At 44.9% G+C, this 25,987-nt stretch overlaps 1 protein-coding gene across 9 annotated transcripts in view; it reads left to right on the top strand.

Moving 5' to 3' along the window:
* Positions 1-19,471, top strand: part of Dst (dystonin) — a 160,740-nt gene extending 141,269 nt beyond the window's left edge. Inside the window, exons 72-84 of one of the 9 annotated variants that reach the window (XM_059281384.1) lie at positions 512-655; positions 1,369-1,557; positions 2,999-3,128; positions 4,409-4,572; positions 5,351-5,513; positions 6,088-6,242; positions 6,394-6,468; positions 7,606-7,623; positions 10,778-10,895; positions 14,209-14,411; positions 14,887-14,997; positions 18,242-18,365; positions 19,085-19,471. In XM_059281384.1, the coding sequence (XP_059137367.1) occupies positions 512-655; positions 1,369-1,557; positions 2,999-3,128; positions 4,409-4,572; positions 5,351-5,513; positions 6,088-6,242; positions 6,394-6,468; positions 7,606-7,623; positions 10,778-10,895; positions 14,209-14,411; positions 14,887-14,997; positions 18,242-18,365; positions 19,085-19,347 (1,857 nt within the window). In that variant the 3' untranslated portion in view covers positions 19,348-19,471. Of the gene's footprint in view, positions 1-511; positions 656-1,368; positions 1,558-2,998; positions 3,129-4,408; positions 4,573-5,350; positions 5,514-6,087; positions 6,243-6,393; positions 6,469-7,605; positions 7,624-10,777; positions 10,896-13,168; positions 13,241-14,208; positions 14,412-14,886; positions 14,998-18,241; positions 18,642-19,084 lie in introns of those variants that run through there. The other 8 variants (XM_059281376.1, XM_059281381.1, XM_059281380.1 and 5 more) reach the window with 8 other exon arrangements.
* The last annotated feature ends 6,516 nt before the right edge of the window (positions 19,472-25,987 follow it).

The following is a 25,987-nucleotide window of genomic DNA, read 5'->3' as shown; positions in this document are numbered from 1 at the left end:
CCCTGTGCAGTATTGATGTCCACACTTCTGATTAACTTGAAAGATTTTCTTCAGCACCACCTAATAATAACCTTGCCTTTCGAGGTCATGTTGGAAGTGCATCATTCTAGCGTAGCATGTATCACATCATGCGATTCTTACTGTAATAACTGCCCTTCCTCAGGGAGAGGTTAGCTGACTACAGTAAGGAAACATTGCCTTGCTGTTGAGAATGATGCAGGCCTGCGTGGCTTTACCTGGAGGGGTGCAATGCATTGTACCCTGTTTCCATGTGAGGCCAGACTGTAAGAGTAGGAAAAGGGTGGTGGCAGGCTTATGGTGAACTTTAGATTCAGCTCAGTATTTAGAAATCTAGTTTATATCACTGTGGGCTGACAGCCAGGCAGCATCAAATCCCACACCCAGATTGAAACTCTTACTTATGTTTGTAACCCTGACAGTAAATGAATGTCACCAAAACCTTGTGCCCAGCAAGTACCAGCCGCTAACGGAAGTGTCTGTTCTGCTACAGGAGTTCATGAAGAAACTGGAAGAGAAAAGAACCGAACTGAATAAGGCCACTGATATGGGTGACGCTCTTCTGGCCATCTGCCATCCTGACTCCATTACCACCATTAAGCACTGGATAACAATCATCCAGGCCAGGTTTGAAGAGGTCAGTGTGTCTCCCGTTGTCTCTGGTAGCAGTGGCTGTGAGTTAGGGCAGGGATGTGGGAAACTTGTGCAGTGGAGGTGCACCACAGCTGTGGGAAGAGAGGCCTTCACAGGAAAGTGCCCTGTAGCCTGCCCTCTGCACACCAGCCCCTGAAGGTGCCTTCAGTTACAAAAGCTCCAGCGTCTGCAGCTGGGCCCTGCGACCCTAAAAGGCAGGTAGTTGGTTCACTGGAGGCTTTTGTCCCGCCTGTTCCTTGTGTCCGCTGAGTGATGCCACACTGAGGAGTGTTCTGGGGCCCTGTGTGCTTGTGGGGTGAGTGAACTGAAGAACACAGCGGGGTAGAATTCCTGTTTAAGATCCTAGCACTTTAGATTCTACTGTTTCTGAGTGCTGCTTGGAATGAGCACCTTTGGTCCTTTAGAGAAGGAATACTTAAATTTGACAAAGCGCCCAGAAGAAACAGGAGTAACCCCAGATGCTGTCTGCATCATTAGCATCCTGGTAGTGACAAACACTCTTAAAAGGAGTCCTGGTACTTCCTCAAGCTAGATCTTGGTGCCACTTGCCAGGTCTAGAGTGGAAGAAAACTTCATAGGTCCAGCCCAGCGTGGTCCTAATTCACGTTTAAAGTTGTCGTAGCTTATGTGTTTATGTTAATGAGCCTGTCTCCCCGAGTTGGAAGAACTTCAGTGAACCCTGTGCTTCTGCAACAGGTGCTGGCCTGGGCGAAGCAGCATCAGCAGAGGTTGGCAGGGGCCCTGGCCGGGCTCATTGCTAAGCAGGAACTGTTGGAAACTTTGCTGGCGTGGTTGCAGTGGGCCGAAACTACCCTCAGTGAGAAAGATAAGGAAGTCCTCCCACAGGAAATTGAAGAAGTGAAAACCCTCATTGCGGAACACCAGGTAAAGAAACCTGATCTTTACCCCTTGCCCATCGCCTCAGGTGTCTTCCAGTACGCTGCTGCTCCCCACCCCCACCCCAACCCCCCACCCACATATCCCCCCAGCCCCAGGCTAGTGGGTTTCTTATTCTGTAACTGCCCTGCAGCGCGTCTCTTCCCGGGACCTCTGGACCTCTCCTTTGCTCTCCTGAAGTACTCCTCTGCCTCTTAGGTCTCCTGAGCTACCACTGAACTGTCAGTTCAACCCTCTTCTCCATTTTATCCTCAGCTCCGGTATTTTAACTCCGCTCCCTCTTTGGGCATCCTCGTCCATCCTGTGACTCTGCCTGATAACTGCTTTATTGTTATCTATTTGCATTTCCTCTGTTTCCTCCGATGACCAGTCACGAATATGCCAGATGCAGCCTACGTAAAAGGGCATGCATTTTCTTCCTCAGGGTGACTATTTACACCATGTACCTGACTCATTTTAAACTCTGAAATGCTGGTGTTTTATGAGCTCTGATTCATAGTTTGTTTAATTATTGGAGCTGGAGAGATGGCTCAGAGGTGAAGAGCACTCGGAGAGGAGAGGGCCTAATGTCAGTTCCCAGAACAACACAGGGCAGCAGACAACCACCTATAAATTCAGTTTCAGAAGCTCCAACACCCTCTCTGGCCGCTGCAGACATGACACACAGGTGCTTTGCATATTGACAAGCAGCAACACACACGTCCACATAACTAAAAATAAAATTTAAAAGTGTTACATGGTCCAAAACTATCTCAGTGAATGTTCGCTGTGGTCAGAGGCATCACAGAGGCTCCAGTCTTCCAACGTGATAACTATTTCAGAAACATGTTGCCTCCGTCTTTACCTGTCTACCTCACTTTCCCCCCTCACTTTCCCCAGCAGCCTCTGCCTGTCCTCAGCCTTTGCCACATACCCCACATGTAGGGACCAGTCAGTAATAACAAGCCAGGGAGACACAATGAGGAATGGCAGGAGAGTGTAGTGAGCCTTTTCAATGTGACTACAGTCAGCATTAACTTCGTTACCTCAGCCCCTTTGAAGTCCCTTCTGCCACGGTGTACAAAGTCACTCCAGTGTTGAAGCTGTGTGGGTGGAATGTTCCACATCAGGAAAGTGCTCACGAAAATCCCTGGTGGAAGAGCTTGGAAGTTCAAACCGAGTTGGTGCAGATAGTTGTGACCGCTTGCATACATTGTTTTCAAACTGAAAAGTGACAGTTTTGTTTTTCATTGGAGTTTGCTTTTTTTTTTTTTGGTCAGGTGGACCGGTTTTGCATCCTTTGGAAATCAGTAGAAGCACTCACTATTCTAGGCGTTTACGGTGATGAGCCTTTAAAAATGGCAGCACAGTCCTGTCATCCTGTGCTCTTTGCTAATAATGCTGATATGATCTATGCCTTGATTTAATTGATGTCATTTTTTCCTTTCAGACCTTCATGGAAGAAATGACCAGAAAACAGCCCGACGTCGACAAAGTTACCAAGACCTACAAGAGGAGGGCAGCTGACCCTTCCGCTCTGCAGTCTCACATCCCAGTCTTGGACAAGGGACGGGCCGGAAGTAAGCGGGGCTATCCCTTAGAGATGGCTGGACAAGCCAGTTCCTTTTTCTTTTGATTATCCTTTGAAATCCGAGAGAAAGTAGTGACTCCACAGGAGTCACTTAACCTTAAAAGGGTTTCGTAACGAAAATGTGGGCTTTAAGTATTTAGCTAATTTTTTAAGTGAAATAAAAGGTGTACTCTGGTGTCTCTCCTTAACTTTGTTTAAAATATACCTTGCAGACTTGAGAAGAAATTGGGGAAAGTTATGAGAATGTAAATCATTAGTTCACTTTCCTCCTGTTGTATAAATAGCATTAAAGCTGAGCAGTCTAAACTGACCATGATCTGGTTAAAGAATGGAATCTTTACCCGACTAATAGCCAGTCCTAGCCCACAAAATGGCCTTCAGAATGCTAGCAATTAGCTCCGAGGATGTTACAAAGCACAGTCTACATTGTACACTTTGTGTCTTTTTGAATGGTGTCTTAGTTTTTAAGTGGGAGCCGCGCTGGAGACCAGGTGACTGTAGCTAGAATACTTGAGGCTCCTTTCTGTCCCCACCCCCAACCAGCTGGGAGGCTTAATATTGAAGGATTTACCTCGTGTTCGATAGGATTTCCTCATCTGCAAAATAGGGATGCTTTGTAACCTCTTTGGACCGAGTGAGCTGAGGCGTGTGGAGCAGCTGCAGACTTTCAAGCATGTAGTTACCCTCATGTATTTGAGACTGGATGCAATACGATCTTAGGCCAGTAATTTTTCTAGGCCCTATTTTGCCATTTAGTTAGATGGGGGAAATGCGGTTGTGAGCATTGCCGTGGAGACTTAAAAACAGCCAGAAAGGAGAAAGTTGACTCAGTAAGCGTGGGTGTGTTCATAGGAGAAGAACCACACACACTCAGTGGAGAATAGGTCTGGGAGAAGTGGGTGGACCCGAACGTCTTCTTGGCGTCTCATTTGTGAAGCATCCGACTCTGGTTCTGGGGACGGCCACTTCTCAGCCTTGTTCTCTAAGAAGGGCAGGTGCATGCATCTCACTGTGCCACCTCGTCATTGACATGACATGAATTTAAGTGGGACAGTGTTTTAAACATTAGATTTACCGAGTTTTCAGTATCTGAGGGACCCCATCAAGACACATTTCTACGTTGTGTAAGATCGGAATGTGAACCTTAGTGGGTAAGAATAACTAGGTTGGGATTTTCTGTGCAGTACACGGTAGTTAAAGTCCGTCTCGGCTGGGAGTCCGTCAGCACACTGGACGCTGAGCCATCCTGACTGGAGTCTGTTTTCACAGGGAAACGCTTCCCAGCCTCAGGCTTGTATCCATCTGGACCGCAGACACAGATCGAAACGAAGAATCCCAGGGTTAACCTGCTGGTGGGCAAATGGCAGCAGGTGTGGCTCCTGGCTCTGGAGAGGAGGAGGAAACTCAACGACGCCTTGGACCGGCTGGAGGAGGTCGGGAGACGCGCGCCTTCATCTCCGTGCTTGATTATTTTGTGTATATGGATGCCTCATCTGCATGTGCATCTGTCTGCACATCAGAAGAGGTCATCTGATCCCATGAGAGTACAGTTAGAGATGATGATGAGCCACCCTGTAGGTTCTGGGAATTGAGCTCAGGACCTCTGAAAAAGCAACCAGTGCTCTTAACCGCTGAGCCATCTCTCCAGCCCCAAGAAGGGCTTTCTAATGTGGTAATATGCACCCTGTGGTGGAAGGTTTTTATTTTTGATGTTGTAAAAGGACAGGAGGACAGCCAAGGCCTGCACCTTCACTGGCACTCTGGGCACACACTTCTGTGACTGGTGGCATGAGCAGTTTTCAGTATAGAGATTTTATTTGCAAAGAAAAATCAGTGATGTAGTGAAATAACCACAATAAAAAGCCGTTTGTAAGATCATGGCTTTCTTTGAAATGGGAGAGAGATGTATCACCTGGAGATAGATCATCATCAGTGACTTTTTTCACTCATAGAAAATAGAATTTGATGCTCACACCCACGCACACATAGGCAGCACTGAGTGGATTGAGTGGATATTATAAAAAGAAAGAAAGAAATGAAGTTGGGAGGGGGCGTGTTAGGGGGCCTATGAGAGTTGAAAGGGAGAATGTGGAGTTGATACTATGGTATTTCATTGTGTACATGTATAAAATTATAATAAGAGTACAGACAAAAGTTCTAAGGTAGTTTGAGCACAGCACTGACTCAGCAAAAAACGTTTGCTCTTTTTAGCTGAGGGAATTTGCTAACTTCGATTTTGATATCTGGCGTAAAAAATACATGAGGTGGATGAATCATAAGAAATCTCGAGTGATGGACTTCTTCAGGAGAATCGATAAGGACCAGGATGGAAAGATCACGCGGCAGGAATTTATTGATGGAATCCTTTCCTCAAGTAAGTCCCAAGACAGATGACCGCAGCTAGAGGAATTTGTGCAGAAAAGAACCACAGTTGAAGATTGTGGGGCTAATGAACGCCTGTCGCTAAGAAAGCGTTGCCTGTTAGATTGGCGAGGAGGTCACTGTTTTGTATGGCCACAGGAATGTCCCTCCACTCTCAAGCTGTGTTATTCATATAAATAAATTAGCAATATTTGATTCTAGACATTTTTTGTGTGTATAGTTACCTGGCATACAGAAGCAGATCAACAAATACTGAATTCTTTATCATCTTAGCCCATAATTCTGATGTTTACATTCATTGAACACGAGCGCCCTGAGTTAGCTTGTTTGGCAGTTGTACAGAAGCAGCAAGTGGGCGCTAACCACTGCGTCCCTGCAGCCCTCATCCTTCTCGAAGATGAATTTGTATTGTATGTTGTTGATTTATTATACTGCAGATGGGGCAGCTTTTTTTTTAACTGTCCCATCACCCCGACGAGGCCCATTAAGAATAAAAACACGCAGTCAAATATGTCTTCAGGTGTAATTAACAAACTCCCTTACCAGCATGGTTGGGTCCGTTTCAGAGTTCCCTACCAGTCGCCTGGAGATGAGTGCGGTGGCAGACATCTTTGACAGAGATGGTGACGGATACATCGACTACTATGAGTTTGTGGCAGCTCTGCATCCCAACAAAGACGCGTACAAACCCGTCACAGACGCCGACAAAATCGAAGATGAGGTACTCCTCCCCGTCTGCCGTCTGTGGGAGCGGTCCTCGGGTGGGCTGCAGGGGGTTGTTGGTGTGACCCGTACAACCAGTTCAGCCGTTCTGAGGGTCTCACTATGACATGCTCAGATTAAAGTGACTACTTCACCTTTGCTTTGGACAGGTCACGAGGCAAGTAGCTAAGTGTAAATGTGCAAAGCGATTCCAAGTTGAACAAATCGGCGACAACAAATACAGGGTGAGTGTGCCAGTAGACGTTGAAGTGTGCATCCGTCAGACCGACATTGTTTTCACATCATCTCAGAATGTCACGGTGTATGAAACTCCACGGTTTTTCTCATCTTCAATGATATTAAGTTTCAAATTTATAAACTGTGTGTGTTGTGTAGATAGCTTGCACTTGAATAGCAGGCCATACTTGTAACATCTATGACATGCACATAACCTTTAGTCTTTTTTTACATTTGTCTTATCTGTGTGTGTGTGGGTGGGTGTGTGTGTGTGTGTGTGTGTGCACATGACACAACATGCATAGAGGTCAGAGGACATCTTGTGGGAGTCAGCTCCCCTCTGCTGCATGCATTCTAGGGACTGACTCTGGTCCTCAGGCTCTATGGCAGAGCCCTTACCATCTGAGTGACCTCACCCACACTTTTAAGGAGAAAATGACTAAAAGTAAATACTCAAGTCATATATATTCAGGCTGTTCCACATTACTTCTTATTTTATGATGATTAGAGTAAGCGTCAAGCTTCTAAATAATAGCGACTCCAAAATCATGAAATTAACATTTTCTTTTTGTCTAGAAATTAAAAATACAGACATGTTTTATAAATATGAAAAAGATGCAGCATTTTTCCATTTCTGAAGCTTTTTTTTTTTTTGCTTCTATTCAAAATCTAAATGAACTTGGCTCACATTCAAAACAGAACCCTGTGATTTTATCATTCTGTCTTTGAAACATCTTTTAATTAGCAGCTAGGAGAAAATGTGCTGAGTTTCCTGTACACAGCAGGGTACTCACAAACACAGTGCACTTTCGTTTTAAAAAGATGTTCATCTACCTGTTGAAATTTATAACTTCAATTCGAAATCCTAAGATTTTTCCAATAAATTTGCAAAAAAAAAAAGTTTGGTTTGAAATCAGAACAAATGGGTACCTGCACATCTCTAAACTTGATACTGTATCCAGAAGTCCAGGGTGTGTGTGTCTGTATGTGTGTACTGAACGTGAGAGATGGTATGAGAGAGAAACTGTGTGAGAGTGTGTGTGTGTGTGTGTATGTGTGTGTGTGTGTGTGTGTTCGAGCCATATAGAAAGTTTCCTGTTGAACTAATTTTGTCTTTCTTCCATTTTTCATTTTTTTTTTATCAGTTCTTCCTGGGAAATCAGGTATAAACCAGTGGAATCTCGAGTTCCCAATGAGTTTTTGAATCTCTAATTCATAGCCATTCGAGCTTGCCATGGCTGGTCCTTCCATGCTGTCTTGCTAGCTACTACAGTGTTGGTTGGTGTGCTGTATCTGTCAGCGCAGTCTTGGCCCGGGACTCCTGTATTGCTCTGTGTCTCGAATGAAGAGATTACTCTTAAGCAGACCAGATAATGCCCTGCAGCTGATTAGCTGGCTCCAGTGTTATGCACACAATGTCCAAGGCCCATTTCTCCTTAACACCATTAACAAGTGTAATGCAAGTGATCACTGGAACCGAAACTTGATTCTCCATACATCACTGTGTCTGATTGTTCAGGACATACGGCCTACAGCAGCATCAAGCAGTGACCCTGGGAAGACAAAGTACCAAGAGGTCTTCACGGGGCTTAGCCACGAGTGATGATGCGTGCCCCCCATAGCCAGCTTGTTCCAAGTTACTAGTTTCCGGTGCATGCCAGGCCATGTCTTGTGCTGCCGTAGCCAAATGTTTACGTTGACATCTCAGTTAACGTGGACTGCTTAGTAGTGCTGTATCGTGACTGGGATTTTAAAACTACGCACAGGAGAAATTACATTTTAATGGACGCATGATGAAGATGTTTTTGACTGCACTCTTCTGTCAGGGACATACTATGTTAGGTAGTGACCACTGTCCCATCGGACGTCACATGATGTCTTTTCCCCGCTTTTATTGAGAATAGATTATTTTCTCATACAGTATATCCTGATTACAGTTTCCCCTCCCAGTTCCTCTCCACCTCCCCTCCAGATCCACTCCCTTTCTGTCTCTCACCAGAAAAGAACAACTGGCTTCTAAAACAGCCAAACATGACAAAATAAAATATAATAAGATAAAGTAAAAACTATCACATCAGAGTTGGACATGGCAACCCAACAGAAGGAAAAGAGCCCCAAGAGAATGTACAGGAATTAGAGACCCACTCATCCACACACTTAGGAGTCCCATAAAAATACTAAACTGAAAGCTATAATATGTACACAGAGGACCTGGTAAGGCCCAGGTCGGCCCTGTGCTTACTGCTTCCTTCTCTGGCCACACTAGATCTTAAGTTGCAAATTTCAATCAAAAGTTTAGAGTAAGCCAGGCAGCGGTGGCGCACGCCTTTAATCCCAGCACTCAGGAGGCAGAGGCAGGCGGATCTCTGTGAGTTCAAGGCCAGCCTGGTCTGCAGAGCGAGATCCAGGAGGGGCACCAAAACTACACAGAGAAACCCTGTCTTGAAAATCCAAAAAAAAAAGTGTAGAGTAGAATGACACCATTACTTTGAATAGATTTTTCCCTAGAAATACTTTAATTGTTATATACTAGTTTTAAATATATATATATAATATACATATTTTTATATATAGAAAGAGTACAGTGTGATAATTTAATACATATGCACAGTGCAAGGATAAAATCAGAGTAACATACCTATTATATATATATATATATATATATATATATATATATATATATATATAAACTGTTACTTTTTCATGCTTGGTATTTTCTGAGTCAACAAGTAGGGTAGTATCTTTTATTTTTGGAGAAAATAAGAGAAATTCTTACCTTCAAAGATTTTATGTGCTGAAAATACAAAGCAATGTGGGTCTGTTTTTCTTGCCTCATGGTTTAGCCTTGAGAAAATTAGAGGAATCTAGAGACACTGTTATTTGGCTGGAGAATACCTTGTTAAAGTAACATCCAAAGTCACCATATTTAATAGAACCAAAATACCATTTGATGAAGTATTTTCAGTTGTTCCCTTGAGTCTAGTTTTGAACCCGGTCTTGAACAAGATTCGCCTGAGCCCGTTATCTGGTTCCTTAAGAGTAATTGTCTTCACCCCCTCCTTTCCCTTGCTTACCAATCGCAGCACTGGTTTTTGTCTCCTAACGACACAAAGACAGGTTTTAATTTTTAAATTCACATTTCACAGGCAGTTCACCCATAGGAATGTTTAAGTTTCGGTGTTTAAAAATCAAATTTAGGAAGAGCTCTGACTAGAGACGTGATTGTGAAACACTGAGTTCCTGCTGGTGCGCTTCTATGCCCATCTGAGCTTAGGTTTCTGAATGGAGTCTGGCTGACTCTTTGTTAGGGTTCTCACCCCAAAATCCAGCATTAAAGATCATAGAGAAGTAGCAGGGTGTTTCTATGTACTGTAATAGGCGCGGGGAACAGTCCCAGGCATCTGCTGGCATCTAACGAACTGCCAGTTCGTTCTCTGTGTCGCTCACTGAGTTGATAAGCTCGGGATTCAGTGTGGTGGTTTTCACAGTTGGATGTGAGCCTCTTAGAAATGATTTCCAGGTACAGAATTATTTCTTAGTTTCAAAACGAGTAAGCCTATGACCAGAACTACCTGTGGCCCTGTGTTTGTTCAAGACTTGCAGACTCTGCGCACATCCACATGATTGGCGCGTCACTGAGGGAGTACCGCCAGTACCAACCGCTTTGAGGAAAGCCCTTGTAGGTTTGAGAGCTGTGTCTTAGTAATTCTCCAGTACCTGTCTTGAGGCTGTAGTCATGTATACAGTGGCATGTTGATCCAACCTCTAGCCAGACCGTTAGGGATCCAGAAAGTTTAGTATGGAATGTTTATTAATCGGAAGTCCTAGGGAAAACGAAGGAGCTTAAGGTTTTCTCACAGGTCTCACAGGAAAGTCGTTTTATCTTCAGAGGCAGTTTTTCCAAATCAGTTTGGTGAAGTGCTTACACCTTATTTTGTGTAAGTCCTGGGCAAGTAGACCTGTGCTTATGTTCATGGCTGCGCTTAATGTCTAGGGATCTTCTCAGTTCCTGCCTTGCGAGTGTTGTTCCTGTTATAAGAAAGAAAAATAATTTGTAACTTTAGAACAAAGCTTCAACATTATACTTGATTAACCTTTGTGATCTTTTTTTTTTTTCCCCAACTGCTTCCTTTGAGCTAAATCGGCATGCGGCAGTCTAATGTAGATCATTACACACCCCTTTTGAGAGCTCACTAATGAATCACTGTGAACTAAGCAAACAGTTAGGTTGGTTGCTTACGCCACCGCAAGCTGCTCATCACCCTCCCTCTCAGTCGGTACTGACAATCAGAGGTCCTCTCTCTCTTCACTGCCTAGTTTGGAGACTCCCAGCAGCTGCGACTGGTCCGGATCCTGCGGAGTACGGTGATGGTTCGTGTTGGAGGTGGATGGATGGCTCTGGATGAGTTCTTGGTGAAAAATGATCCATGCAGGGGTAAGGAGACGCTTTTGTCAAGGGGTCAGCACCGTGAACGCACAGTAGTGCCGAGTGTGCCCGCACTGAAGGCATGCTGGGCCCAGCTAGAACCCCACAGCTGATGTTTCACATGGGCCCGTAAAACACGTGCTTTCTTCTTCTCCTTCTTCTTCTTTTCCACTAATGGAATGAATTTGAGACAGGTAGGTAGGAAATATAGTCCAGAATTTCTGTATATGACCCTCCTGTCTACAATTTTCAAAATGAACATTTCCACTCACCAAGGCAGACTTCTGTCTGTCATTGAAAGAAAATTCACATGATAAAGTCTGAAGCTAATAGAGAGTAAAAGTTTAAAAGTCAGGTTTTTATGAAATGAGGGGAGAGGAGGGAAAAGCGGTACATAAAAACAAAAGCAAACACTCTTTGAAGTTGAACAACAGAATGTTGAAAATGTAAATATTATATTGTAGCTTTCTTCACCTCTACAAGCCCAGAAGTTTTAACTCGGCTTCTAATATGCCTATTTTCTCTTTTTAAGATTGCACTATTATTTTTACTCTGTGTGTGTGTGTGTGTGTGCAGTGTGTATGTATGTGCCAGAGTCCACAGATCCTCCAGAGCTGGAGTTAACGGGTGGTTATGAACTACCCATGGCTACTGAAACCAAACCCAGGCCCTTCACAAGAGCAGTAAGTGCTCTCAACCACTGAGCCCTCTCACGAGCCCTAATAGTCCTATTTGCATGTCCTACAGTTACTCGATTCTTAGTTGATCATATGGGTATTTGATTACAGTTTCTAATCAGGTGCCATCTACTCAGCATTTATTTACTGGTTTAAACAAGAAAACAATAGGGTTGATGATTTGTCTTAATCTGTGCGCTTATTATAGTCCTCTCAAAACATCTGTTCCAGCTTTGCCTGGTAAGCTACCAGTGGAAGACCAAGCAGGAAGTCTTCCTTTCAATGCTGGCGTCTGGAAACAGATGTATCAGCATCAACAGGCATGTCCAGCAAGGCCAACGTGAGCTGTTGTGCGGCCACACAGCAGCCCTGCTCTTTGGTATCTAAAGATGCAGCTTACAGAGGAGTACAGCTGGGCATAAGCTCTCCTGTTCCATCAATTATGCTTGCTTAACCCTTAGGACAGGTTCTGAGCAACATGTTGTCAGGCATCTTCATTGTGGTACAGACACGAAGTGTACTTAACACAAACCTAACCGGTGTAATGTCCTACACACCAAGGGTATCTGAGGGTGTGTGTGTGTGTGTGTGTGTGTGTGTGTGTGTGTGTGTATGTGTGTATCAATAATGTCCTACACACCAAGGGTATCTGAGGGGTGTGTGTGTGTGTGTGTGTGTGTGTGTGTTTGGTATATTACCTGTTGCTCCAAAAGCCATGATGAAGAAAGCAAGGTGAGTCTAAATCGAGCACAGGATAAAATTATGCAGCCAAGAAATACAGCCATTAGGCCGGGCGGTGGTGGCGCACGCCTTTAATCCCAGCACTCGGGAGGCAGAGCCAGGCGGATCTCTGTGAGTTCGAGGCCAGCCTGGGCTACCAAGTGAGTTCCAGGAAAGGCGCAAAGCTACACAGAGAAACCCTGTCTCGAAAAACCAAAAAAAAAAAAAAAAAAGAAATACAGCCATTATAAGATGCATAGGGTGGGCTGCCGCTGGTCTGACACAGCGTGCTGTTCTCCAGAATCTTCTTACGGGTAGAAGAAACGTGCTCTAATAGTAAACATGATATGGTAAACACGCAAACGAGTAACAGTCACTGTTAGCACTATTGGAGTGTTGTGTCCTATCTGTAACCATGTCACGGTTTTCTCTGACTGGTATTGCAGTAGGCTTGTTCACACCAGCATCGCCACAAATACCATGCCCCTGAGGTGGCTACAACATCAGACAGGTGGTAGGAATTTCTCAGCTCCCTTAAAGCCTGCTGTTAAACAAAATGTCTGTTTGCGGTGCACGACTGTACTCTGTAGAGAGTGCAGCCGAAGGTAAATGCCGCTGTAACTAGGAAATGACGACGCAGGCAGACAGACTCACACCGTTCTGTGGGATCACAGAGGACAAGCTAGAGCGACCGGCCAAGCTTTGCAGCTGCTTTCTCCTGGTGGAGTCGGACCTTGTAGGGCTTCTTCTCCTGATGCAACTTCTGTCCTAAATGTGTGCTAAAGGCTGGATCTGAGCACTCTTTGCATATCCGACTGCTGTACTTTGTTTTCCCTGCTAACAGTATTCTTTAATGTGATTGGTATCCTGTGTCATTTTTTCTAGTTCATCATCATGGGAGTAAAATGTTACGTTCGGAATCAAACTCTTCAATTACTACTACTCAGCCTACTATAGGTTGGCAACCCCTCTCTTTGGCTCTCCCCTCTTACTTTTCTCTTTCCTACCTTTACATTCTTGCTTCTATGATTTGTTTTTACTATAATATGCTTCATTCACGTGTATGGCTTAACTTACATCCAGCGAGCTGGGGCTTCTAATCTTAAATTCTGAAAATGCGACACACTCCTAGTATGTCGCAAGTGCAAGTGTTTTTACAAGTGATCAAGCACATGCTAACACGTTGCCCATCGGGTCCCCGTGAAGCGTTCTCCATGTGCATATGTGTTTGTATGAGTGCTACATCACTGATTGCCTCGTGGATTCCTGGGTCTGGTGTTTGTTCTGCATGTCAGTAAAACAGTTTGGGTTTTTTTGTTTTGTTTTGTTTTGTTTTTTTAAGGCCTAAAATTAAACTACTAGTCTCCTCACTTCAATGAAAATTCTGGAAGTTTTTATGTTATCTTCATGACTAACAAGCCATCTCCGATTTTGTGTAATTGTTTAATCCCAGTGTTAAATACTGGCATTCTCCGGACCTCAGCAATACATGCAAAAGACACAGCCCTGCCTTCCTGACTTGTCTACTCGGTGTGGTGTAAGGGTGACCGAGTGCGTGGGCATCAGTAGCTGGTGGATTAACAGGAGCATGAGCTTTCCATTTTCATGCCGACCTTGTTTCACACTGGTTATTCTTGCTGGTGTCTAGTGGTAGAGTAAGCACACCCCTGCCCATCTCCACGCTGCCTTGTATCCGAGAGGAATGCATTGTGAAGGAATGCATTTGACTTCTTGTTATGCTGAGTTGGAGTTGGCATGGCAAAAAGATGTCCTCGAAATTCTCAGCGTGCTCTCTGGTGTCAGGTGCCCCCACCCCCCACCCCCCACCCCTGGCCCCCCTGCCAAGACTGAGTGTTTTCTCTTCCCTCTTTTTTTTTTTTTTTTTTTTTTTCTCATGTGCATTTTGATGCATGTGTGTGATCCAGCTAAAGGAAGGACCAACATGGAGCTCCGTGAAAAGTTCATCCTAGCAGAGGGTGCCAGTCAGGGCATGGCTGCCTTCCGGCCACGAGGCCGCAGATCGCGACCTTCATCCCGAGGGGCTTCACCCAACAGATCCACTTCCATGTCCAGCCATGCTGGCCAGGCAGCCTCCCCACAGGTGCCTGCTGCCGCCAGCACACCCAAGGTAGGACTCTGGGCCGGGCTCTCTCCGCTCCCAAGGCGCTCATACTGCAGCGTACTGTCGGGTGCTTACCGCTCTGGAATCTGTAGGACCAGCCACATCCATTTCTATCTCTTCTCACCATGCTTTATTATTATTATGATGATGATGATGATGATTATTATTATTATGCTTTGCCCAGTGTCCCATGAAGCAGTTGTCTGTACTACAGGGTTGCCTGTCTAGGGCCTCACGTGTCATCTTTCAGATGGAATTTTCTGTTTAAAAGCCTCATTCTCTCTCCTCATTCTCTCTCTCTCTCTCTCTCTCTCTCTCTCTCTCTCTCTCTCTTTAATTTGCTGTGTCTGACTTGTCGTCAGCTCTGTCCGTTTTTATTCTCATTGCCCGTGTCACGTGACTCCGCTGTGAACCCCTCTTGCCCGTGGGTTTGTTTTTTACCTGCTGTCCTTCACCTTTGATTTGCCATTGTTCCACGCAGATTCTCCACCCTTTAACACGCAATTACGGTAAACCGTGGTTGACAAACAGCAAACTGTCAACTCCTTGTAAAGCAGCCGAGTGCTCAGACTGTCCCGTGTCATCTGCAGAGGTATCGTAAGGCCCCAGACTCCAGTCTTAACAGCCTCCCTGACTGATGCTGTCACCTACTAACACTGCTGACTCTTGATAATACTCCATCTTCCTGTCACCTTCTAGAAAAACGGTCCTCGGGAGTCAGGGATTATCAGAAAAGACCCTCGGGGGACATGAGAATAAGGGGTTATCAGAAAAGACCCTTGGGGGACATAAGAGTAAGGGGTTATCAGAAAAGACCCTCAGGGGACATGGGAGTCAGGGGTTATCAGAAAAGACAGTGGCAGTTTGGCACGTTCACACCATCAGGCTGCGTAACAAAAACTGTGGCTTTTGTTCCCATTCATACTTAATTCCACATGTATCTCTTGGAAGAATAAAACACAAAGTGTATATTCAGGCCTATGAAAGTTTTACTTGAATGCTTTTGCTGATAGATTTAATTCAAGCAAGAAGCTTAGCCCATTCCCTTAGATGAGACTGTGAAACAGTGTCTTTTGCAGCATTAGCGGGAGAATTGCTTAAAGAATTTTAGTAAGTGTTCACCGTGGACGGTCCCTCTGGACACCTGTGACATTCACTTCTGCTCGTCCGTGCTGGCCAGGCATGACTCAGTTCTCAGTGCAGGCATCGGGACGAGCGTAGGAATGTAGGAAGCTAGCTGTCGTTTTCAAAAGGTGTCTGTACTACATTTTAGTAGTAAATATTATTCGAGCATACTGTAACTTCTCAAAATGACCTGGTGTAAGAAGAAGATATCTAGAATAGTTAAGACAACATTTGCCAAGATTAACTCACATCTCAGATTGTCCACATTCAATTAAAAATCAACCATCTATTTGTTAAAGAGACTTGTGTGAATTGATCGATGAAGACACCATTTCACATGCTTGATTAAAACCACAACAGTAGAGGAGGGGCCCCTAAACATCTTTTCTTGGAAATAAAAAGATATTCTTGGCTCAGGGACTTGAAAACCAGCTTAGGGCTTTCAAGCCCTTGTCTGAAAGAAGCACCGTACCTTCTAGAGCCCTTAATGGTTTTCCCGACTCTGTTACTGCGTCCTCCCATTAGACAGTAGGTGGGCAGAGGGAAGTTCCTGTCTTCTGTCCTCAGGGTCAGTCCCTGAGTAGCCAAGTGGAAGAATTGAGACAAACACAGCCTCCCTTTAAACAGTCCTTGTTTCCTCTTCATTCCCGAGTCCCACTTGTCCCCTCGAAGTGGGAAATACTAGCATCATAGAGTGCATCTAGAAAGGTCTGTTAGTTGTTCGGAATCTATTATGTAAAACCTGGGAAACTCCGAACGGACCTCCAGTGACAGATCAGTGTTTTGTTTTAAATACTTGGGGCTAAGTGTCTATGTTCACATTTTTATAAAAGTAGCAACTGCCCCAGTTAAAGTAGGGGCTGGGTAAAGGAAGGGTCAGCTGGTAAAATGCTTGCCGTGCAAATAAGAGACCTGAGTTCAGATCCCCAGAACCCACCTAAGAGCAAGGTTCTTGGGGTGGGGGGCGGGGGGTGGAAACGAGCTAGGGAATCGCTAAAAAAAACGTGGAAGGCAATTGGGGAAGGTACCCGACGTCTACCTGTGGCCTCCACACACACAGACTCACATGTGTGTGCTCACGCCCATATGTAAGTCTTAAGTACATCAGTTGGATTGACACAATAGTCTACTTCAGTTTAAGGGATAACCTCACAAAATTTAAAAAAAAAAAAAAGAAGGAAAGAGCAGTGTACCTCCGTAGAACAGTGTGTGTATGTGTTGAAGTCCAGACAACCAGAGTGTAATGAAGGTGCTCCTGTCATTCACAAGACTCTCTCTGTAACCCTGGGTGATAGCTTCACTCATAATCAGTGGTTGCTCCCTGTGGACAGTTGAGATTCTTCTTAAATGAGGAATTTCACTAGATCCACATTGTCAGATCTTGAGTGGTGAGATGATGGGGGGGGGGGCCTTAACTGTGGCTAATGTATATAAAAGCAGGTGTTTACTTATATAAACCATACATAAGTGATATGCTGGAGCCAGGCAGTGGTGGCACACGCCTTTATGATCCCAGCACTCAGGAGGCAGAGGCAGGCGGATCTCTGTGAGTTAGAGACCACCCTGGCCTACAGAGCGAGTTCCAGGACAGCCAGTGCTACACAGACAAATCCTGTATCAAAAAAAAAAAAAAACAACAACAAAGGGACTCTGCTGGAGCTTTTTTTAAAGGGTGTCATTCCAGCACTCAGAGTATGACAAAAAGGAGAATCAGAGTTACAGACGAGCCATGGCTACGTAATGAGTTTAAGATAACCTGGGCTACATGCCTATTTAAAAACAGAAATAAATTACCAGCACTCAGCTATGAGTATAGAACACAGGGGTAGATAAAGGTTAGGAATCAAATACTAACACCAATAAATGCAATGTCGCATGATAACATCAATACCAGAAGTTGTGCATAGCTTTACTAAGAATTTTAGACTCTAATGGGAAGATTGTTTAAAAAATACATAGTCCTCATTTTTATAGATTTGTTTTCTCTGTGGCTCCCTAGATACATGCTCATTGACAAATATGAAATCCCATACTTTTTATTTTTTAACTTCAGGAAAATTGCCCCGTACGTTTTCCTTAAGTGACTGTTTTAAGCAAATATCCCAAAAGTATTGCCTATAAATTTGGTTAAATTTGGTATGGTTGAGCCAGGACCACAAAGAGTAAACAGCGGAAAGGAAGAAAAGGGATAGGCCGGGGAGTGAACACAGGCTGTGGAAAGTTCTAAGCTTTTTCCATGCTGTCATATCGTCAGGTGTTTTTTTCTCACCTCCCCGTTCCATCTCTGTGTTTACATCTGCCTCCTTTTCTTAAGAACAGAGGGACGTTCGTCCACGCAGGGTTTGCCGTGCTCTGTTCCCCTCTCTGCACACTCACCAGCCTGGGGACAGCTGTCTAACACTGTAACACTGACAGTCTGAGACACTAACATTCCCACGGCCTAATCTGTCTTGTTTGCCTGCCCGTGGCTTTGGTGTCCTGTGGGGGACTTCGGGTTCTGTGTTTTCTCTTTCGTCCTGGAGCCATTTTCTTTAGAAGTTTCCTTTATGTGAGTCATAATAACAGACCGGAGGGGGAAAGCACGAGAGAGCCACACGCCCTGCTTTAGCTGAGGCGTGTCTAGATGTCCGGCCATGAGTAGAGCATGTCAGTGTGGAATGTCAGGAAACACGGGCAAAGTCTTACATGGTCTCTGCACTGGTCACACACAGGGAACTCCAATCCAGGGGAGCAAGCTGCGACTTCCGGGGTATCTGTCAGGGAAAGGCTTCCACTCCGGGGAGGACAGAGCATTGATCACAGCCGCCGCTGCCCGCGTCCGAACACAGCTTGCTGGTGAGTGCGGGCCATTCCTTTCTTTAACGGTGACCTCAGGACTAAAGTTCCCTCTCTTCCTGATTTGAAAAGGAATTTTTTGATAAGGCTGTATTCTTTTGAAATGAATCGAAGCCCTAATCCTCCAACAAAGACAGGAGATAAGTGAATCCTAGGAACAAGTGACTAAGCCGTCTCTTTTGGAAAGTACCAGAGAAGGTTGGGGCATAAACAGACCACCAGCACGGTGCCCTTCACCCTGGGAACCTCCTTTGTCACTCAGGGAGCACATGGAGCTGTTCTGGGTCACTGGGGATACTGTTCCAGTTACTGGGCCTTCCATAAGTATTCCTTCAAAGAATCATGAGTTTAGTGACACTTCTCACATTATTTAAGGCACTTCCCCCTCAGGCAAGACCTGAGAGTCTGTGGGCCCCCGTAAGGCCTGCAATAGCATCACCTCCAGCAGCCGGGGTGTTCTTTGTGTCTGTCTGTAATGGAAGTGTCTCAAGTTTTAAGTGGAGTAAGTCCAGACTTACCTTTGGAATGTCTGTCTGGGTGTTGATATTTAATGTCTACTTAGGATGAGGCTGCCAACCCTTGTGTGATCATGAAAAGCCGCAAGACCAGAGTAGTCTTCTGTGACTGCTGAGTGCAAGGGAAGCACGTTGAGATCAGCCGTGATGGTTCAGTTTTCTAGACTCGTGGGGAGGTGACTCCTCTCTCCCTTCTCTCCTCAGAATCCAGGAAGACTCCCAGCCGCCCCGGAAGCAGAGCCGGAAGCAAAGCTGGCAGCAGGGCCAGCAGCCGCCGAGGCAGTGACGCGTCAGACTTTGACATTTCCGAAATCCAGTCTGTGTGCTCAGACGTGGAGACTGTCCCACAGCCGCACAGACCTGTGCCCCGAGCAGGTTCTCGGCCATCCACAGCCAAGCCTTCAAAAATCCCCACGCCCCAGAGGAAGTCACCTGCCAGCAAACTAGACAAGTCTTCAAAGAGATAGTGCAATTGGTTCCAGCAAGCCCTTCCCTGAGCATTTATTATTTAAGTGAATGATGTAAAATACGATGTAGAGATTACTGTGAAATATTGCAGGAGGCGAGTTTTAAATTCTACAGATGGCCTTATTTGTGTATTTGTCTTTTTATTTGATCTGTATCACTTTTTGGTCAGATTTTCTGGGGGTAAAAGTCACATCATATGTGACAAGTAAGAAAGGATTTAACATGAACTAGTGTTCCTGCACTGTCACGTGTAGACCACACACTCAAGTCGGTTACTGTCCTACAGGTAAGTCTACATCCTCGCTGACAGCCACAGCACCACATAGCTGCATTAAGGGATACCTCATGACACTCGTCTCTATGAAAATTCTGAGCATCTGACAGACTTAGCAGGGAAATTTTTTTTTTTTTTTTTTTTTTTTTTTGGGAGATGCTTTAACTGTAAATCAGAAGGAAAGTCAAAGGAAAACACGTCAACACCCAGTTCTTCAAGCAGTAACCAACAGAGACTCACAGGAGTTTGCTCCAAGCAGCCGCGGGTAACCAGGGTGTGCAGGCACCTCTCAGCATCCTTGATCCGTTGCTTTAAACGCAGCCAGACGTGCCCTGGGTATCAGCCGTCTACACTGTAAGAATGTGATGCCAAGTGCATCCGTATAAACGTGAGGTTTGCTTTGCTTGGGTGGACAGCAGCCCTGTATCATTGAACTCATTTTGTAACAGCAATTTCGCTTGCAAAAAAAAAAAGAAAGAAAGAAAAAAAGCTATGAAATAAAACATGTCCCTTAACTTCATTGCTATGGAATTAATTTTTTTCCCCAGGGAAAACTGGTGTATTTTTTTATGAACAGTATCCATTTGGAGTGACCAAAAGATACTTTAAAAGTGGGTTTATTTTGATTTCTCATCTGGAATAATCATGTTCTGGTATTATATTGACTTATATTTAATAAATATGCATTTTAATTTATTATGTATACTCACATACTAGAGAAAGATATTAGTATGCATTTAATAAAACATATTCACTTGAATATATGGAATACTTGATTATTTAAAGTGAGCCTTTCTGTTTGTTTTAAAGGATATACCAGTAGTGTGACAGGGAAGGTCTGGAGATGTAAAAGGAGATTAGAATGAGTTCGAACCACCTGTTCTATAAGTATTTTAATATATTCTAGTTATATGCCCACTAGTGTTAAGGATGCTTAGGCTGCGGTGGTCCTGACCTCATGGAATCATGATGAATCACTAAAAAGCATGGACAGAAGTGAGCCATCTAACAAGATGACTAATCTTATCAATAGTATTATATTTTTCTACCATCTGTGTGAGCTTTTTGTTTGTTTTTAATCAATTTACACAGTTTTCCTAAAAAAGGAAACAGCAGGAGGATATATAATTAGAAGGGTGACAGGTGGCTCCTTTGGGCATGATAGATCACAGCACCCTCTCTAGCTGAACACAGTTCAGGAAAGGGTAGTGTGTTGCTGTTCAGGTACATGGAGAGAGGCTTTTTTTTTTTTTTTTTCATGCTTGCTATATCGTTCGTGAGAGTTGGTCCCTTGTCTACAGTGACTCTGCGCTTGTCAAGGTGTGGATGAGATAATTCTGACCATGAGACGATGTGGGAGCTCGTGCATTTGATTCCACACATCATCTAAAAAGGAAGCTGAAATGGCTATTCCTTCAATGTTTTCTACAAATTAGGTCTTTATTTTAAAGACAAACTTAAAGGAATGATTTTGTTTTCATCTGTCAAAAACTACCCCTGTTAAAGAGGTAAGGAGTCTTGGGTCTGGAGAGATGGCTCAGTGGTTAAGAGCATTTGTTGCTCTTGCAGAGGACCTGGGTTTGGTTCCCAGCACCCACATGGCGACTCACAACCATCTGTCACTCTAGTTCTAGGGGATCCAATGCCTTCCTCAGGCCTTGTCGGGCATCACACATGCGTGACGTACGTGCAGGCAAACACTCCACACATAAAGTAACAATTAAAAAAGCTAGGGTCTTCTTAACTGGTAAAGTAAGCTTTGTGAAGAAGATGGGTGGTTTAAGGGAGTCGAGAAGGCGTAAGCATCCTACCTCTTCACACCATTGGGAGTTTCCTTTCTCCATCTGAGTTTGCGCTACTCCCAGAGTACTGAGCACTCTGGTCCTGAGCACAGAACACCACACACACACACACACACACACACACACACACACACACACACACACACACCGCCCTTCTCTTCTCTTTGTTCTCCCTACTTTTTCATTTTCCCTTTTCCCTCAAAATACAGAGCCCGGGCTTCCGGTGCTTCTAGGAATGTGACACTTGGCTCCAGCCAGGGAAAGCTTCCCCAGCCAAAGTGTAGCTGTTGTAACTCTGCTCCAGCAAGAGCCGTTACAACTCTGCTGGGCTCCGGTGAAAGTTGTTACATCTCTGCTCCACTCCCCTCTAGCAAAAGAAAGCCGTTACAACACACCTCACTGGAGATTTATTGGAAGGGAGGGATCTAGAAGAGTGGCGGCCTCTGCCAGGGTAGAAGTGCGGCCCCAAACTGAGCAGGTACAGGGCTTACATAGGATTTCTTCCGGGTGGAGATTCTCAGGGCGGGGGATCGGTAGGATCTCAATTCCTGAGCTTGGAACAAGTGCACAGATTGGTAGATTTCATGCTCAGTGATTGGTTGGTTTCATGCTCTGGGATTGGTTGGTTTTCATGCTCAGTGATTGGGTTGAATTTCAATTCCTGAGTTGGTTAGGGGCAGGGTGTGTTTCTTTGGCTCTGTTCTCAGGGCCAGAGTTTTCTTTCACTGGCCTTTTTTAACCCTTCATGAAGTGGTACCTCAGAGGAAGTGCAAATGCCCAGAGTGTGAAGACACGCATGCTTAGGATTTGGGCAACTATTCAAAAAATAGAGAAGTGTGGTAGTTTGAGTAAGAATAGGCTCATAGATGTGAATATTTAGTCACGGGGGAGTGGCACTATTTAAAGGATTGGAGGAACTGTGTCACTGGGGATGTGATTTGAGGTTTCAAAAGCCCATGCCAAGCTCAGTATCTCCCTCCCTCCAACTGCGGATCAGATGGGGATATGGCTCTCAGCTACTGCTCCAAAGCTATGTGTGCTCCCCACCCTGGTGACAATGGACTAAACCTCTGAAACTGTAAGCACATCCCCAACTAAATGCTTCCTTTTGTAAGAGTTGACTTGGTGTCTCTTCACAGCAATAGAACAGTGACTATGACAAAGGGCCAGGGAGGGGGACAAGTTACACTTTCTGAGTCAGGAAAGTAAGGAGACTTGGTGAGGATTTACAGATAACTGCTCCAAAGAGGTGGGGGCGAGAAGTTATGGTTCTCTTGGTATGTATAAGTACGTTGTCGCCGGGTGGTGGTGGCAGCGGTGGTAATCCCAGCACTCGGGAGGCAGAGCCAGGCGGATCTCTGTGAGTTCAAGGCCTGCCTGGTCTACAGAGCGAGCTCCAGGAACCAAAACTACATGGAGAAACCCTGTCTCGAAAAACCAAAAAAAAAAAAAAAGGACATTGTCTCATTCAGATTATTATTCCCTCCAATGCCTTAGCATTTCTTTTGGTATTTTTGCTTTCCTGAGGGGCGGTCTCCTGACCAAGTGATTGACAGGCCCAATTGGATCTTAAAGGGGAAGAAGACTATATTTCGGGCAATTTAGAATATCATATCGTAGAACTCATTCCATTTTTCTGTATAGCAGGAAATCTCTTTCCTTTTATGGACCTTAATGGAGCCCTGATAACCTTTGCGTGTGGTATTTTAAATCTTCACTAAGGGTAAAACTGATCCTTCTCAGTTCAGTGCTACCAGGGAAACTGGTGGAAATAGGGGTCCATCCCCAACAGTCTCCAGGCCTGCTAATGTCTGCCCAGCTACCTAACAATTTGTATGGGAATTTCTTCTAAGATTTTTTTTTCAGTTCTGTCATTTTTATCAGCTCTCTAATCCAGTCTCATTAAGGTGACATTTGTCTTAACAACGTTGGTGTCCATCCATGTTTCAATGTTCCTGTTTGGATTTTTCTCAAATCTGGTGTCATATAAGAGGGTGGAGACATGCAGGAGGTGTTGTATTGTGGCTTCCTCCAAGACTGAAACATTCTTTCTTTCACGGAAGCTCCTTAAGCAAGAAAGTAAACAACTTAAAACAGCTTCAGGAAGTCCCTGAAGTCAGGCAGATTCACTGGGCCCCTCGGTAGAGTAAGCAATAAAGGCTGAAAGTTCCTCTCAGAAGAGTGAGCCAAGCTGCAAAGACTGAGACCAGACCGGCTGCCTGCAAGAAGCAGGAACCAGCCTCTGGGAGAGGTTTAGACCAACTGAGTCACTGGGAAAGAACATTCAAACCTGTTGAGCTGGATGCAGGCTATGCAGTGCGCTTCAGGTTCCCATCTTTTGTGAACTGTCACCCATGCTGGGGTGGGCTTTGGTGATGCATCTGTCTTTGAATCATTTCTGCTCCTGTAAGTAACCATTCACCCATATACCTGTAAGTAACCCCAATAAAACTCATGGTTCACCAAGTTGAACTTTGGTGTCGTCCATACTTTGGTCTGTCGTGGGCTCCCTATTTGGGGTGAGTAGACATTTGTGTTGCATCTCCCTGTTATTTATTAAGCGGCGCTGTTTACCATGTGAGAGAAGACACGAGACACAATAAAACCCACTATAAGAGTTTATTAAGGGAAGGGAATAGAAAAGGTGTGCATAGGCCTGTGGAATGATCCTGCAGGAAGAGAGAGAAGGAATAGGTGGAATGTAGGTGTAATTCTAAACAGTCTTATTAAATGAAAAACAGAGCCAAATACAGAGTTAAAAGCCCAGAGTTAAAAGCTAGAGCAGTAGCCAAGAGCTAAGACCACCTTATCTTACCACTCGCTGCCGTCCTTCCCCTCAGAGAGACCTTCTTCCTGTGTCCTGTCTTTTTATTGCCTTTCTGCTCTACCTTCTCAATGGCTCTAAACTCAACCACATGACTTCCTCATCACTGCCTGTCTATACAGACCTCCAGGTCTCTATGGTTGGTACTGGGATTAAAGGCGTGTGTCACCATGCTTGGCTGTGTCCTTGAACACACAGAGACTCTGCCTGCCATGTGACCGGATTAAGGGCGTGTGCTACCACTGCCAGACTTCTGCTTAATGGCTATGACCTCTGATCTCCAGGCAACTTTATTTATTAACATACAAATAAAATCACATTTCGGCAGAAATAAAATATCACCATAGTGAAACCCGCTTTTGTAGGTCCCCCGCCCCCACACATGGATTTACGTAGAAACACCACGCATGTGCATAGATTACATGATCCTGATCGCACTGCTCGCAGAGTGACTAGGAATTCAACACTCCCCAGGAAAAGTTTTGTCACACAACAGGAGGGAAGGTGACCAGGGTCTGACCTTAAATAGACTGGACTGTGTTTATTAGCACACACAGTAAGGGACAGCCTCTCTTCCATGGGAACTTGAGGGGTCTGCCAGGGGAAAAAGCTGGCTGTGACCCTTTATAAAGGCAGGGTGAGGGGTTTGGGAATAAGGAAATTGTTGCAGCCATAGCCCAGCCCACGTGTCTCTGTAGTGTCTTCTTCCTGGAATTGTTTGCCCAAGGCAAGGCAGACCCAACAGATTTTCCTTTCTGTGCTGAGTGAGCAAAATCATCTGTAACCTCATAGGAATCTTGTTTTACTACTGTGGCACTCTCTTGGGGGTTCGAAAAGAAAGAGACCCACTGTTCCGATTGAAGTATCTGGACGAGACAGAATTTACTCCAGGATGCACTGGGAAGAGCCAACACAGAGACAGGAAGTGAAGGGACCGTTATTGGCACAACATGCCCCAAGACCAAGTTCTCAGCACAAAGGAGATTTATTTGTCCCAGAGGGACAAAGGGCAGGGAATAAGAGATGAAGACAGGAGACAGAGGAGGAGGGAGAAGGGGAAGGGAACAAGGGAGAGGGGGAAGGGATATGGGGGCGCAAAGGACTGCCTCTGGATAGAGGAGACAGATATGTGACCCATAGGAAAATGACAGCTTATAAAGGTGAAAGGGGAAATCCCATGTTAGTATGAGGTGTTTAATTTTAATTGGGCAGGTTAATTAGGGCAGCCATAGAGGGCTTTTGCTTACTGGACTTCAATACTTTGATAGCTGAACCTTGGTAGTCAGCCTCAGGAGGAGGAAGTGGCCAAATAGGAGAATGGACCTTGGTGGCTAGCTTTAGGAATGCAATCTAACGGTTTTCAGCAAGGCAGAGGGAATGGGGGAGAAGGGCAGGGCCAGAGCCATGTTTGCCTTGCTCAGCCTGGCTAGAGTCCCTTCAGGAAGTGCATTTGGTTTTTCAGGGAGATGGCGGCTGTGTCTTTCCCTGATTGGCTGCTGGGGTCAGACCTCACAATCTTATTCAAATGACTAGTCTGAAAAGAATTGGTGCACAGGGAATGAAGGAGGAAGAAAGAGTCACTGCTCCAAGCCATCAAATTCCTTTCCTGGGCAGTGGGCCTTTGTGTAAACACAGGCTTTACTGGGTGGGGAGGATTAAAACATTTGCATGAAAGTCTTCCAACATGGGGGAATGAAAAGACTTTAACTCCCTGTCCTAAACACAAGTTCTGTAGTATT

The sequence above is a fragment of the Peromyscus eremicus genome, chromosome 16_21, assembly GCF_949786415.1.
Source record: "Peromyscus eremicus chromosome 16_21, PerEre_H2_v1, whole genome shotgun sequence".
Lineage (NCBI taxonomy): Eukaryota > Metazoa > Chordata > Mammalia > Rodentia > Cricetidae > Peromyscus > Peromyscus eremicus.
The sequence above is the reverse complement of the archived record's forward strand: the minus strand, read 5'-3'. Positions and strand labels throughout refer to the sequence as shown.